The 12,219-nt window shown below is 35.8% G+C and overlaps 2 protein-coding genes across 2 annotated transcripts; both read left to right on the top strand.

Moving 5' to 3' along the window:
- The first annotated feature begins 1,698 nt into the window (after positions 1-1,698).
- On the top strand, positions 1,699-6,337 carry LOC148088310 (ubiquitin-conjugating enzyme E2 G1-like). The gene is made up of 6 exons (XM_087796505.1): positions 1,699-1,855; positions 3,396-3,498; positions 3,596-3,693; positions 4,277-4,455; positions 4,524-4,631; positions 4,706-6,337. Exons 1-5 carry the CDS (start codon positions 1,813-1,815, stop codon positions 4,608-4,610), a joined length of 510 nt encoding a protein of 169 aa, XP_087652631.1. The 5' UTR covers positions 1,699-1,812; the 3' UTR covers positions 4,611-4,631; positions 4,706-6,337.
- A 203-nt stretch (positions 6,338-6,540) lies between these two features.
- Positions 6,541-11,931, top strand: rad9b (RAD9 checkpoint clamp component B). The gene is made up of 11 exons (XM_087796493.1): positions 6,541-6,604; positions 7,220-7,290; positions 7,481-7,612; positions 7,677-7,791; positions 7,943-8,042; positions 8,718-8,824; positions 8,972-9,078; positions 9,910-9,974; positions 10,149-10,262; positions 11,507-11,663; positions 11,756-11,931. The coding sequence occupies exons 1-11, from the start codon at positions 6,571-6,573 to the stop codon at positions 11,852-11,854; spliced, it is 1,101 nt and encodes a 366-aa protein (XP_087652619.1). The 5' UTR covers positions 6,541-6,570; the 3' UTR covers positions 11,855-11,931.
- The last annotated feature ends 288 nt before the right edge of the window (positions 11,932-12,219 follow it).

Below are 12,219 nucleotides of genomic sequence, written 5' to 3'. Positions count from 1 at the left end.
TCTTCTTAGTCAAGGAAGTGAGTCTTGACCTGAATTACCGCCAACATTTTATAATGGGTTAGAGGCACCCTGCTGTGTGGCACCGCATAAGCCGATCCATCCTTTGTTTGTGTTTCATCCTTCTGGACACTTAATCTGATTCTTGTAAACTACAATAAAGCTTTAAGTCCGGAAACTCTTGATTCAATTGTCTAACCACAGAGGTGTCACGGCCGTGTGTTCGTCCAGGGGGAAACTCTAAACGAGTGTGTGGCTGATTAAAGAAAAGGAGCAAAGATCATCCGGAAATAAGAAATGCTTCATATATTAAGGCTGCTTGGATTGAACTAGATGATAAAAATCTAATTTCTGGGCCAACGCTGACAAAAATACAGCCGACACAGTATTATTTCAGACACAGATCACCCAGTGTTGTAAAATACATTTGTAACTGCAGCCTTCACAGCCAGATTAATATTTTGGAATGGCTTCTTTACAAAATTGTCAGCTTCAGAGAGCATCACAAAATGTTGACCTCGGTAAGAAAATGCTTTTGCTTTAAGATGCTGTAAGACAGGAGGACATTGGGGGAAGATGCGTTTTGACTTACTCTTACTAGAACCGCCAGGTGGCCGACAGTTAAAGGGTAAACGGATTAGGTTTGACAATATCTATATTGCCTGATGTAAGGCACATCATTGTTTTATTTTGAAAAATCCAAGCAATGTAATCCCAAAAACGAACCTGTAAAGCTGAAGCATGAAAGAACATTTTTGAGTCATGAAAACATCAAGAGGTGCAACTCTTCTTTTTTGACATCTAACCAGCTGAAACTAGAGATTTGACAATACAAAAATACACATGGTCATGTGACCAAACCCCACCATTTTGAGCTTTATCAGATATGCTATGCTTCTCCTGTGCGTTTAAGAATAAAAAGAGAAATTTAGCACTTCTTTATAGCTGTTCACCGCAGAACACTCCTGACCCGCTTTTCTGAACAGGTTAGCCAGCATAATGTTGATCTGACAAATAATAAAATGGGTTGATGGAAGAATCTATTTGACGCAACCGAAAAATTAAAATGATAAAATTACAATTTATTTAACTAAATAATATAATAGTAATTGATGCACTGTAGCTTTGCGATTAAAAGAAAGAAAATTAAATTGTAAAAAAAAATAATGTTTCACATTGCTGCACAAACACGCTGCATATAACAGATGATACATCTTTATACTCTCAACTAAAGCTTGTTAACTCTTAATGTTTGCAAGGAGATTCTCGGTTAATAGTATGTTTTCTGGGCTCAATAAAGTATCTATCTATATACAGTATATCTATCTATCTACATATAAATTAGAACATTCTGCATCTATTTTATCTCCTACACGCAGCATATTACAACGTTATTAAGAGTGATAAAATGGCATAGCTGGCCTTTTAAAAATATAAATTAATATTTGATTTAGCTATATTACGACGTAAAATCAATGCATTTATCCCATTCTATGAAAATTGGTGTCGGTTCCTATTAATCCAAGATGGATGGATAAATTGCTAAATCTTTTTAATTGATAAGTCCCAATAATAATCAAATATGAAATGAAAAGTCCATCGTCTTTGTGGGTGACGAAAAACAATCCATACATCTTATCTGTTTAGTATTCTTTCTGACAAGCCAAATGCAGACACGCATGCGCACAAGGACCCCAACAGCTGAAGCTGGTGTCAAAACAGAAGCACCAAAATCTAAACTCCATTACTGTGGTTGCTCTGTCTTACAGGGTGTATTCGTCCACTTGGATTCACTTCCATTCACGCCCACGTACCATGACCGAACAATCAGCATTACTTCTTCGAAAACAATTGGCAGGTAATGAGAAAACACACTCGTAAACAAATCGTTATTGACGCTAACTAGCTGCGAGCTAGCTCGCTTTCTAGCTTAGCTGTGTTAAACGTCAAGCGAGGGAAGCCATACAAGTGAATGACAGATACAGTTTGGTGTGTTCCTGTATTGACAACTGCCCGAGGAAGATTTGACATGTTTTCTTAAAACCTCCTGCACCGCAAACGGTTTAAAAACAAGCACAGGTTAAAGATAGAACGATGCTAAAGACGCTAACAAGCTAGCGAGTTGCACTGACGGACGGAACAAAGGAATAATCAGAGCTGCTATATGTTTGCTAAAACTAAAATGTATCTTTGCAACACGCTTAGGCTGTCACTATTAAACGAACAAATATATTTATACTTGTATTGCACTTCGTTCGGGTGTTTATAAATACAGTCGTACCCTAAATCAGATCAATGAAAAGGTTTTGATCTGTTGTCTTCACCAAAGTAATTGACATTGTTTTCCTCCTTCTGTAGTTTGAAAGAACGAGTCAATGGTTTTCTGTCCCTACAAAATATATTTTAATTTCGCTACTTTGCGATGTTCTAATGGTTACTTAATTTGTTGTGGCACAACCGACCTTCAAACTTTGATTGAGAAAGTTTTATAAGACATAAACAAGTTTCTTTGTTATATATATACACCAGGTGGACATTGTAAATGCACATATTGAACCACATATATCTATATTGAATGTTGTTAAAGCAGCCACTGGCTGTCATTTTTCACTAAATAGATTCATATGTGAGTGATTGGCATGTTTGACTTGTAATATTTAATATATCAAGTAAATATTATTGTACTTGGTAAACAAAAAAGACAACTGTTTTGGAAATAGTGTAAGTAAGTAATATATTAGCTTGTTCAAGATTTATCTAAAGTTGTGAAATTACAGCGAGCTTATTCTTACTACTGTTTGTGGGGGACAATTGAGCTACAATAGCGTTTGGGAAATGCAGTCATAACACTGTAATTGCTTTGTCGCTATGTAGTAATGGATTGCTGTTTCTTTCTTTGATGGGTGCCGACAGAAAAACAACCCTTATTAAGTACACGATTTACACTTAAGGTCAAAGAGCTTTAGGTGATCTTTATATTCTAATCCTATAAAATAATTTAGGGTATGGAAACGCAGAATATCAAGAGCAATTTAAGCATAATATTGAAAGGGATTGTGGTGGGAATGGGTTTGTTTTGATCATTTTGTCACAGCCATTAAATAATTGCTTAGCTCACGCTTCAGTTGTGAAAGCTGCAGCCTGAAAGGGTCAAAGGCCATCGATAGGTTACAGTTTTTACTCGTAAATTTTGTTGCCCTGGAATGACGATGAAAGTCTTTTCAGGATGTGTCCTTTTGTTGATATAATAATCAGCAATTTTATGTGCATGTGTTCTTTACCTTATTATCCTCCTTTCTTCTGTTTTTCTTTTTACCAAACTACACATCTACTGTGTATATATAATATTGTTTTGTTTGTCCTGTGTCCAGTTATAGAGCAGTTATCTTTTCTTTCAGAGCTCAACAAAAACCCTGTCGAGGGCTTTTCAGCTGGTCTAATAGATGATGATGACATATATAGATGGGAAGTAGTGATCATTGGTCCTCAAGATACTCTTTTGTAAGTTCCTCAATTCTTTTTCTAATGACATACAAGCCTTTATCTTTGACTGGAGGGGTTGTAATTACCCATGTTTACTATTTTTCTCACCTTGCAGTGAAGGAGGGTTTTTTAAAGCTTACCTTACCTTTCCTAATGATTATCCACTACGACCTCCGAAGATGAAATTCATCACCGAAATCTGGCATCCAAATGGTAAGAACGTACACTATTTCAGCCCCCTTAAGGTGTTTCTTGCCACCATGAAGATGTTGGTGTTTTTAAAAAAAATTAAATCTAAAATATCTGTTTTACAATAATGTTCTTGACACAGAAAATAGTGTACATATATTATCTTCCTTATATTTAACATATATGCAGTGTGGTCATTTTTCTTTTATTGTTTGGCGTATAATAAGAGTTGGATGTATTTTACATGATTATCCCAAGAATTAACCTCATAATTCTTGTTTTTAAATTTCAAATAGGAAGTTAAATAAACACCTATTTGACATTTTTGTTAAATGTTTATTTTATGTTCTTTCTACTGATATGGTATTATTGTTTTTCATTTATTTAAAGTTTGTATTGAATCCAAGAATGTTTTTGTAATGTGTTATTATTACATAAAAGTCTAAATGTTATATGTCAGTCTGATTAATAAGCTAGACCAGCAGAAATGTGATATTCATTTTTATGAAGTTGTCATGCACAGCTTAATTCACCTTCAACATTACGTTGAAATATTCTCATAATATAAATTGTAACAAATTCTGTGCTTTATTTTGCTTCTTCGCAGTTGCCAAACATGGAGCTGTGTGTATCTCAATTCTCCATGAGCCGGGTGAGGACAAGTTTGGGTACGAAAAACCAGAGGAGCGCTGGCTACCAATCCACACTGTAGAGACAATCATGATTAGTGTTATCTCCATGTTAGCAGACCCCAACAGTGACTCACCAGCTAATGTGGATGCTGCGGTACGCTCCGTGATCACATGTCTTTTATTGTCGAGGTGAAGAAAACTAACTTAAAGTTGCTTCTGCAGAAAGAGTGGCGGGAGGACCCAAATGGTGAATTCAAGAGGAAAGTGGCCCGCTGTGTAAGAAAAAGTCAAGAGATGGCTTTTGATTAGGAGTGAATGGTTGATTCCAGGGTAAGCAAACAAGATCTAAATATTTGAAGGTCATCTTTTCTTAATTCTTCTCCTACTCTCTTCCTACCCCACAGTTGAAGGAAAGGAAATTTTAAGCAAAAGGCTATTGCACCCCTTGTTTTGCCAGTCAAAGGAATTGGTTGGCTTCAACCACTTTTCTGTGAACAATTGTCTTTTTTTCCTGCAAGAAGAACCAATCTGAAGTCCCTACCAGCAAAATTCTCCTGTTTCCTGCCTGGAATTGTATATTTAATCTTATTTATTTTGAAAAAAGAAAATGATGTAAGATATGTCACTACTGTAAATTAACTTGCTTTTTTTAATCTGCTGCTGAACAGTTTCTACTTTCTACCAGGTTTCTTATGCAACTTCGTGGTCAAGATTGTGTATAACAAACAAACGCCCGTTACTTTTAGGTCATCACTCCACTACTCAATGCTAAGTCCCACGTCAATGTCAGTGTTGGACAAATGGATTTTCGTCAGTAGTTGTGACTATTTTTAACCTGTTTAAATCACTGTGGCCTTTTGTTTGTCCTCACATCTTGTCATTGGTAGTTACAGGATCCCATTTGTCCTTCGGAAAATCATTACACAATTTCTTTTGTGTAGTATAGGAATACTTGCAGAACCAGGACTCTCAAAGCTGCATGATCCCCTCCAGCTTTTATCTGTCACTGCAAGCTGTGGATGTAAATGGAATGGCTTCTGAAGTGCTTTGAGAGTGGTGGTTTAAACAAACTTGGTCATGTGTAGCTAACTGTAGTGGTCTGGATCGCTCCGTCATGCTCATAATTTTACCTCTTCTTGTTTCATTAGAATAGGTTTGACCCATTAAACCCCGGTATTTATAAAGGAGGACAACCAAAAACACCTGTGAAGTTGGCTAAGCTGTGATTTTCCTGTTTTTGTGCGCTGTCTAGGTGGGATTTGAACTTACCTCAAATTAAAATGAACTGTTTGGAGGAGGTTATTGGGGTTTTTAGTTCATGTGGGGACTTTGGTGGGCTTGTCTGAGTAGCTAGGTGATGGCATGTTTGGATTTTCTTTGCTGTGCATTAGCCACATTCACTTGAGAGATATTCTGTATTTCTGCACTTGTTTATTAACTGGTGTACATGTTGGTAACATGTTCACTTAAATTCAATCACTCGCATTTCTTAAAGAACTATTTATTTAAACTATTTTGTTTTTTCATTAGGATGGTCACAATCTAGCCATGTTTATAAAACAAATGTTCATGTTGAAACTGTTCTATTTGCATTTCTCCAAAGTCAACCATGACAATGTGCAAATGCCAGCTGGGGGTGTCGTAGGAAACCATTTCTGTACACTGTAGCTGAATGAAGTGAACACTGAACGTCCAACACATCTGCTGTCAACATTACCTTCTTAATTTAAAGTCAACCCTCACTATCCCACCATGAGCTCCTCTGACCGGTGTTCACTGTATTTGCACAGATTCAGTGCGTTTTCTCAATGTCACGAAGCAATATGCTCTGAAAATGATGTGTCCAATCCACTTTCAACGCCATTGTTTTGCTGTTTTTTCTTTATTTTTCATTTTGTGTCGATGCAATGTATATTGGACATGATGCTCAATAAACATAGCACTTTGTCAGTGTTTTTTACAACTGCCCTTTTACTAAAACCCCAAAGATTATGTACTAAAAGAAACATTAACTGTTACTCATCATATGTATTAATTCAATAAAAACATAATTACAACTAAGAAAGCAATTGTTTTATGAGTCATGTATAATAAAATACAGTTATCTATTAGTATTAGTATTCTCTCTTAAGTAATACCCTTTGAGTAAATGAAACTTTTTTTCTTTTTTTTTCTTCTGGGTATTGGGTATGTCTGTATATTCAAATCAGCGTTTGATGGTGGCGTCATTAGCAACTAGCTTCTCTGAGTGCTAATAGCATATGTAACAATGCACTGTGTTCTGGAAGGAATCTGTGTAAAAGGTACACTTTCTTACTCTAGCGATTTCTGTATATGTTACTTTATCTTTTAATTGACTTGGAGTACATTTTATTAAAACGTGTATATATACCACTTAAATTAAGTTAGTTGGAGGTTTTCGATCAAGCTAATAGCTAATATAGCTTTAGCACACCTGAAATATAGCTAACATCTGATTGACATCTTATTGAGGGATTATCAAGTTTGTCTTCCAAATTTCATTTTATTTTTTCAATTTTAACCGCTTGTTAATCTCATGTGAATCTGCTATAAACTATTTTAAATTTCACAAATACATGTTCAATAATACATTCTCTGTTTAGCTGTTTTACTCAATAAAGAAGGGGGCACTAACCTTTCTGTGGTTTGTAACACTTCTGAAAGAATTTATTATTATTAAGGCCAAATTATGTTCCTCTATCACAATAATCGAATTATTCATTCTTCAATAAAGGCCAATGGGGCAACACGCAAGGAAACACAAAACAAATAATATAAGATTTTTTCAACAGACTAAAGGCCTTCTTCCTTCGTGTAATACATGGGTGAACCCTGGTTTAAAACTTCACAGCAGATTATTTTGTATTTGAATATGTATATTTTCTGTCATCTTCCAGCATTTGGAAAAGCCATCATTGCCATATCACGTGTCAGTGATGAGCTTTGGTTGGACCCATCAGTCAAAGGAGTGAGTATAAAATAACTGTGAAAGAATGTGTTAAACCCAAAAATTTATTTTTAAATCAACACAAATCCAATCAATTTCACAGTATTTTACCATTATTTTTTACATTAGAATATTTCCCAATGTTTCAGTGTTTTATTTGAGTCAATATCATGAAGAAAAGAATCAGTGACCTTGTGTTCATACTTTGAAGTTGGCGCTGAGGTCGGTCAACTCCTCTCACTCAGCGTATGGCTGCTTCCTCTTCTCAAAGCTATTCTTCAAGCAATACTCTCCAGGTTTAGAGAAGGACAGAGTAAATATTAGATGCAAACTCCTTATGAAGGTAAAACATTTGTTTAACATTATGTTAAAGTTGCTCACTATGTTGTATTTCTCATTCCCATAAGTCTTTATTGCCACTTTTTCGATGTTTGACTTCCCTTGAGCGCAATGTGAAGAGATGTCAGATTACTATGAGACCTTCCATCGACCGAGTAATGATCCAGTTCTATTGCAGACATGGTAGGAAAAAATCTTGCTCCTTCAATGATATTATTGTTTACAATGATAATAACAACATTGTCAGTATCTCTCGCCCCTTGCAAACAATATTGTAATGTACATAAAGTGAACACTAGATGGCAGTGTACATTCATTCTCATCTCCTACGCAGGAATCCTCAAGACTCACAACTTGTGCTACCAGGAGAGTGAAGCTTTGCAGGCTGTGTTTGCATCACATCTCTGCTCAAATGTTCTCAAGGCTCCTGCCAGGTTGAACAATCATTTTTAATTAATTCACAAGTGTGGCTTGATCTCAGAAATGCAGTCCTGTGACTGAGCATACCTAGTTAATAGCATTTAATCAGGGACACAAAAGTGCTAAACTGAAAATAAAACAACTAATAGTAGATGGGTTTTTATAAAAGAACCCAAATAATAATATGTTGTATATTTTAATCACGTGAATATACTTAAATATAAACATAAATGTGTGCCCTCTGTAGATTTCTTCTGAATGAAGTACATATTTTTTCTAAATAACTAGAAGAAGTATCTTTTAACTCAAAAGCAAACAATGTTTGACCATATCCCATCCATCTTGTTTTTAAGCAAAAATAAAGTACTCTTTCCTTCATTTCGATCACTCCTCCTTTCCTTCTCAGTAATCTCCTACTTAACGTACGCAGTAATTGATTTAAAAAGGAATCAAATGTCCACATTTAAATTAATTTCAAATCAAATAAATGAATTTACTCATCAATAATACAAAATGAGAAGCCTTGTGAAATGTGTATGATCCACTTCATCCAAATCCTTTCTATGCTTTTGCAACCAACCCCCACTTAAAATGTTGTTATCCTTCCCTATTATTACCAGACCCTAATGCATGTATGAAAAGTATAGTATGTTTTAATCGATGTTTACGCTGCCTCCACATTTCCACAGGCTTCTGGCTGACATGGTGATGCATTTTCCGGCATCTCAGGAGGAGATAACACTGTCCTTGACATCAGCAAGAGTCAGTCTTAAAAACTACCAGGAAGTTGGAAGTGGTGAGGCTGTTTAAAAAACTGCCTGACATTGAATAAAGATAATAGTTTACTCCTGCTTGATGTTGCACAGTCACTTTGTTCTCATGCTTGTGTCAATAACAAAAGTACACACATGAAACTAATGACTTGGATTTGCTCCTCTCCCAGGTCACATGAAGACAATGTACACTGATATGTCCTTACACCCAGACGAGTTTGACTACTTTCAGTCTGGAGGCGACTCAGACATAACGTTCTGCCTGAAAGAGCTGAGGGTAAGGAGGATATTTTTGGAGGTGGCCTCCATCTGGTCACATGAAAATGTTATGTGCGTGTGTTCAAGTGAGATTTAAGAGGCTGCTGTGTCACTTTAAATAGCCACATATCATGTTTTAAAGTTATAGTGACCACCCATATTGGGAAAAAAGGTTTTTGGAATAATTTGTTAATTTAAAACACCATCTAGTATTTGTTAATATGATTAAAAAATATCTCAAATGACAGTATATAAACTTGCCAGAACAGGCAGTGGCAATATGTGCCTCTTCAATAATAATCTGTTTTTAAAAGGAATGAGTCAATCCTACCTGGGATGAACATTCCTCTGTGGAGATAAGAACCCTAGTGGGACTCTGTTTTTTTCTTTATTTTCTACATCAATGTATGATAACAACAACAACAATAACAATAATACATATTAATGGGATACCTTTCAAGTTGTAGGCCAGATAGAAGAGGTGTGATTTTAATCAATTGACTTGAAGCTTCCATATAAATCAGTCATGTAGAGCAGCTAAAAAAGTGTGTTCAATGTTGTCATTTCTTAATGACTATGCATTAACTTACATTTCTACTTAACGATGTTCAAGGGAAACATGTCTTCTTAGTCAAGGAAGTGAGTCTTGACCTGAATTACCGCCAACATTTTATAATGGGTTAGAGGCACCCTGCTGTGTGGCACCGCATTAGCCGATACATCCTTTGTTTGTGTTTCATCCTTCTGGACACTTAATCTGATTCTTGTAAACTACAATAAAGCTTTAAGTCCGGAAACTCTTGATTCAATTGTCTAACCACAGAGGTGTCACGGCCGTGTGTTCCTCCAGGGTTTCCTTTCATTTGCTGAGCTGCACTGCTTGCCGGTGTTGGTCCAGTTTAGTGCTGCAGGAAAGTAAGTGTCTTGTGTGACTCATGTGTTATTAATATTTCACTTAAGCCTTATTACTGTTTTTACACAGTTTAACTAGATGACTATGGTGCCAACAGATCGTTACAGTATCCAAAACTGTTGATCATACTACGTTTAAATTTCATGTCGCCAGTGACTTACGTTGTTTGTTTTCAGTCCAGTGTGCTTCACTGTAGACGATGAAGTCATGGAGGCTTCTTTAGTTCTGGCAACAATGGAAAACAACAGTCCGTCTTCTCCTCCAGTGACCCCACCGCAAACCTCTCTGAGGTCAGAAAAAAAAAGTCCTCTTAATACAAAACTTTGTTCTGCACCTCTCCTGTTTGTGATGTGACACTAAAGTGTCTATTATAGGGTACAGAATACAATTGAATCTTACCTCAGGACTCAACTTAATCCTCACGCTTGGCTCTCAGTCAAGGTAGTTTGCCCTCAACGGATGCTTTTGACTTTCAAAGCAGGCATAGTGTTACAGCATGTCTGTGTCTGAGCTGAATTGGCCCATTGAATAGAAGAAGTCCAACATTTGAGTCATTTATATACTCAGCTTCACTCTGCCTGACTCATTTTTAATATCTAATTAAAAAAGTAGAATGTCCTTTACCCCACTTCTGAAGCGAACACTTTCAAGTAATTCTGAAAGCGGCTTCAAGAGTTAATTCCCAACAAAAATTATGATTTATAAATACTTCTACGTATCTCAATTTTGTTGTAAATCCGAAGTTAAATCCAGAGAAAGTTCTACTTTATTTAGTCTGTATAATTTTAATTTCATCAAGATTATAATCTAAAGATGGTAATTGTAAGGAAATAAACAAGTTATTGAAATATCTGCCATGGTTAATTATTGCTCCATACTTTAAATACAAGCACGTCCACGGTCCTGAAACTGTCAGTGTGGTTAATTTAAATCTATAGTACAGGTCCAAATTGGGATTTCAAAGACTTGACAGATTGTGATGGGTTTATTGACCAATGCAAAGCAGCATGTTATATTTAAAACAACAAATGTGTCCCTTTGTATTAAAATTAAGGCATACATTGAAAAATATTAAAAGCCCAAGACCATAGATTTGTGGCTTTGAATCAGAAGTCTTGGAATAAATACATTGTTTAATGGCAAAAAAAAGGAAATTATATATAATTTAATGTTTTTAGCATGTTTTAGCAATAAGCATGAAATGTTATCATTAGAAAATGCTGAAGTCCAAGTTGTATCACATGTGAATGAGGTTAAAGTCCAAGAAGTCTGTCAAGACTTTGTTTCTTTGACTCGAGGCAGAATGGAGAGTCAAATAATAATCTGATTTGTTATCTGACTCTCTTACATGGATTTGTGATTAAGAATGTGATTAAGAATATCCATCATAAAAAAGTTAATCACAAATTGACTTGGTTCCTTAACCTACCTACAAAATATTCTGGTAGCAACTTTTCTTTCCCTCTTATTTTAATTACATAGATAAATAGTGTTTCTTTTAGGAAGCAATGTTAGTCAGCTTCTATTTTTTCAGGTGTGCTAAAACTGATGAGGACTTTGGGAAAGTATCTGATGAAGCCTGTGGAATTCCAGATATAGTATTTTCCAGTCAGGGAAGCCCCATAAACAGCCCACAGTTGGCTCATACCACGGTCGAGATGTTTGCCCCGGACACTCCAGTCTCATCCATGGTAACCAACTCATGATCAAATTTACAGTAAATATGCACCAAAGGCATTATTTCAGCTTTGTTGAAAAGTTTCCTGCTTAATCTTTCATGTAGATCTGCTCACTGCTGTTCAGGGCCTTGTCCTCAGAGCAGGAAGCCACACTGCCTGTTCTGGCATGTTACAGCGACACAGAGGATGTGGAAGAAGACTGAGCCGGAAGTCAACTTCACACATCTCAAAGTAGGCCCACATTATGAGAGTTCAGACATTGACCCGTCTGCTCTTAGAGATCTTTCGAATACTTAAAAGGTATTAAGAACAACACAAATGATTGAATTATTTATACATTAGTCAAATTTAAAGATGTTATTTAACATGTATTGTTTGAAAATGTTCTCATTAAATGATCAGTTAAAATGTCACAAATGAGGAAGTCTCACCCATTTCAGGTTTAAGTGCGAGACTGTTTTAGTTACTAGAGATGGTATTTTCTCTAATAAAAAGCCACATGTATGAAAACTAACTACACATTTAAAGTAAACAATGAGGTCTAATGTCTTCCCACATATAATTTCAT

This window comes from Callionymus lyra, chromosome 1 (assembly GCF_982586985.1).
Source record: "Callionymus lyra chromosome 1, fCalLyr1.hap1.1, whole genome shotgun sequence".
In the NCBI taxonomy this organism is placed as follows: domain Eukaryota; kingdom Metazoa; phylum Chordata; class Actinopteri; order Syngnathiformes; family Callionymidae; genus Callionymus; species Callionymus lyra.
This window is presented reverse-complemented; position numbering and strand designations above follow the sequence as displayed.